Source organism: Cydia amplana, chromosome 6, assembly GCF_948474715.1.
Source record: "Cydia amplana chromosome 6, ilCydAmpl1.1, whole genome shotgun sequence".
Lineage (NCBI taxonomy): Eukaryota > Metazoa > Arthropoda > Insecta > Lepidoptera > Tortricidae > Cydia > Cydia amplana.
Genome location: NC_086074.1, coordinates 877,518 through 881,023, shown reverse-complemented (window position 1 = coordinate 881,023; position 3,506 = coordinate 877,518). Strand labels below are relative to the sequence as shown.

The 3,506-nt window shown below is 40.0% G+C and overlaps 1 protein-coding gene across 1 annotated transcript; it reads left to right on the top strand.

Annotated features, from left to right (window-relative positions):
- The first annotated feature begins 1,656 nt into the window (after positions 1-1,656).
- On the top strand, positions 1,657-2,435 carry LOC134649069 (3-oxoacyl-[acyl-carrier-protein] reductase FabG-like). The gene has a single exon (XM_063503784.1). It carries the CDS (start codon positions 1,657-1,659, stop codon positions 2,416-2,418), a length of 762 nt encoding a protein of 253 aa, XP_063359854.1. The 3' UTR covers positions 2,419-2,435.
- The last annotated feature ends 1,071 nt before the right edge of the window (positions 2,436-3,506 follow it).

Genomic DNA, 3,506 nt, shown 5'->3' with positions numbered 1-3,506 from the left:
TTTTTTATCAAGTATTTTTAAGGTTTGGAAGGAATTCTTAGGGTTTTAGTCACCGTTTCAAGAAGCAACATTGATGGCTTCTGAGAATATACGATTGATTAAAATCAGATTGGACATTTTAAAATGTATATTTAAGGTGATATCGAAGTCGATCGGAAGTTACCTAATCGTAGTGAAATGGACAAAATGTTTTTCTAATGTGACAATCAAGGCAATCTCAATCAAGTTTCACTTGTGTTAAACTGATATAGATGTCATATGTGGCAGAAGGGTCCTTACGTTTCAAGTGGCCAAGTTCTCCAGTGGCCAAAGCCGAAATTAAACCGGCGTGTTCACTTGTTCAGCTTACGCGGTTAAACCCCTGATCTCTAGCCTGTGACAACATATTTTCGAGTATAAAGGATGACTCACGTTAGACCGGGCCGTGTCCGGGCTGATGCTTCCGGAGCTTCGTTTTCTATGGAAAGCATCACGTGACCATTATCATCTGTCATAGAAAAGTAAGCGCCTGAAGCTACGGCCCGTACACGGCCCGGTCTAACGTGAGTCATCCTTAATTCCGTATATGCAATCTTTGCAAGGCTAGATTTTTTGTTTCCTAGTTGTTTTACTTGTTGTTTAGTATGTTTATCTTTTTTATGTTATACGTTATTATGTATTCAACACATAATTGTCATTTCCAGATGCGGGGCGGTGAGCGGGGCGGCCGGCGGGCGTAGATATGCGTTCCAAACAGCAGCCGCGACCATCATACCGCTGGCTCAACACTAACGAAAACGGTATGTTTTAGCCTTTATAATTATATTACTTATATATTAATAATTATATCTGCCGAGTGGACACCGAACATAGTGTGGCGTAACGGCAGACCCCGAAGGAGATGGCGGCACGATCTTGACGTCTTTCGGGAAGATTGGCCTAATATTGTCATAGAACGAGACGCGTGGAAGAAAGAGAGGGAGGCCTTTGGCCAGCAGTGGGACTCAATAAACTAACAAATAAAAAATATATATATATATTACTTACCTACTGACTCCGTTGGCTGAGTGACCCAAATGAGACTCGGCCTCCGACACAAGACAGCGCCACTTTCGCTATTTCTGGACAGTTGTTAACTCGTTGTTTACGCAGATCGGCCTCCACCATGTCGCTACAGAGATATCTGGGGCGTCCAACAGGACGTCCTCCTGCTAGTCGACACAATTACGCTTTTTTCACATTCCATTCTTCATCCATTCTCTCAAGATGGCCTAACCAACGGCACAGATTCCCTTATACATATAAATAGGTACCGACCTGATCACGCCAAGTGACGAGTCAGCCCTATGGGTAAAGACCACGGAGACAGGCATGGAGCTCTTTAATTCCTATACATAATAATATTTTAAGCGAGTCGAATCTTTTGTTTGTCCGTACGTACGATAGCAAACAAAGCCTTTGTCTGGCTTAGCACTAACGAAAATGATGTTTACTAGTGGAATTTTTTTATTAGTTTGTTTTGTAAACATTATAAGCGGAGATTAGAAGCCAACTATCAGTTAATTTAATAACAATTGAAAAATAATACCTTATCAGATAAGACTTTTGTTATAAATTGAAAGTCGTGACAAAATTGTCGCAGTAGATGAAGTGCATCTGTTTTAAAGCAAAAGAGCAATGAGTTTCACTGGTAAAGTGGTCATCGTGACTGGAGCTGCCTCCGGGATAGGAGCTTCCACGGCCAAAGCACTGGCCAGAGAAGGTGCCAAGGTAGTCCTGGTGGACAAAGACGCAGATAAACTACAAGAAGTCGCCAAGGAATGTGAACATCACGGCAACAAACCTCTCATCATCACAGCAGATATCATTAAAGACGAAGATGTCAGAACCATAGTGAAAAACACGATCAACAACTTTGGACAGTTAGACATTCTGGTCAATAATGCAGGGGCTACTAGGTATTCATCCATCTTAGACGAAAATCTTATGGAACATTTCGATCTACTTATAAACACGAATTTACGCTCCATGGTATATTTGACACACCTCGCTGCTCCTTATCTGATCAAGACTAAGGGTAACATCGTCAATCTTGCAAGCATCGTTGCATTACGTGTCTTATTAGAAAGTCTCTCGGCGTATGCGATTTCAAAAGCAGGTGTAGCTCACTTCACTCGCTGCGTTGCTTTGGATCTGGCTCCATATGGAGTGAGAGTAAATGCCGTGGCTCCGGGAGGCACGAAGACGAACATACTGGAAAATGCAGGGCTGTCAAATGTAGAGGCGACAATGGAAGTATGGAGGACAAAACACACTGTGTTGAAGAAGTTGTCGGAGCCTGAAGAGATAGCAGATGTAATTATGTTCCTGGCCAGTGATAAGGCTAAGAGCGTTACTGGATCGACGTATGTTTGTGACAACGGGGGACTCCTGACATAAACGTTAACAAGCTAGACGTTAGATTAGACTGTTCCAGATGCTGTCTTCATGTAAATAAGTTTTTGGCAAAAATTGAATGTTTGCCAAGCTTTTATCGCTGATTGTACTTTTATTACGACAGACAACTAATACTCATCGAGACAATTCTAAAAACCCCTGACACAATTAGGTTGCGTTGTTTCATCACAGAGTTCCTATGGCCACCTCCTGTCTCCATCATCAGGTCAGTTCGATAGTACCATATTATTGTATTGTCATCAGAACTACATACAGCTGCCAATTTTCATGACGCTACGATCCTTGCAAGATGGTTAAATTAGTTACCTTAGATTCCATTACATGTTAGTTACATACAGGTCGAGAGTTCCTATGGCCACCTCCTGTCTCCATCATCAGATCAGTTCGACAGTACCATATTATTGTATTGTCATCAGAACTACATACAGCTGCCAATTTTCATGACGCTACGATCCTTGGAAGATGGTTAAATTAGTTACCTTAGATTCCATTACATAGTTACATAGGTCGTTACATACCATGGTCAATCTTCTAAGAGACTATTATATAAAGCTAATGTGCAATATAACGGTAATTTATATCAAATAAAGTAACGTTACGCATATGACGTCATAATACCTTTATCACTAAGAAAGCGTTACTTTTAAAACATACAATGAAACATTTATATCTTCCCATACTAACTCAATTACGTACAGCCTGGTATAAAAACATCTTAAGTACCATGTATTTTGTAACAAAATACTACGTATTGTAAAAAGACAATTATAATCAGAATATTTACGCCTATTTAATCATCGCGGTCTTAAAAGTTTTATACCAGATTTTTTAGGATATTAGAAAGTGAATTCTATTTGAAAGGTGGAAGGTTGGAAATGGTTTAGTACTTAATGCAACAGTTTTTAGGGGTCTGTTAGATTTTTTTTAAGTTGGGTAATATTTTATTTCTTGCGATTTGAGTGCATACGTAGTACAAAAACACAATTATTCTACTTTCAGGAGTTGGGTATAAAGCTTTGTACCATTGCGATACTCTTTCTACGTATGTGGTTGAGTGCTTCATACATACT

What these genes read in the sequence shown, in the direction of transcription:
- LOC134649069 (XM_063503784.1), top strand. Translation starts at nt 1,657, where the DNA reads ATGAGTTTCACTGGTAAAGTGGTCATCGTGACTGGAGCTGCCTCCGGG.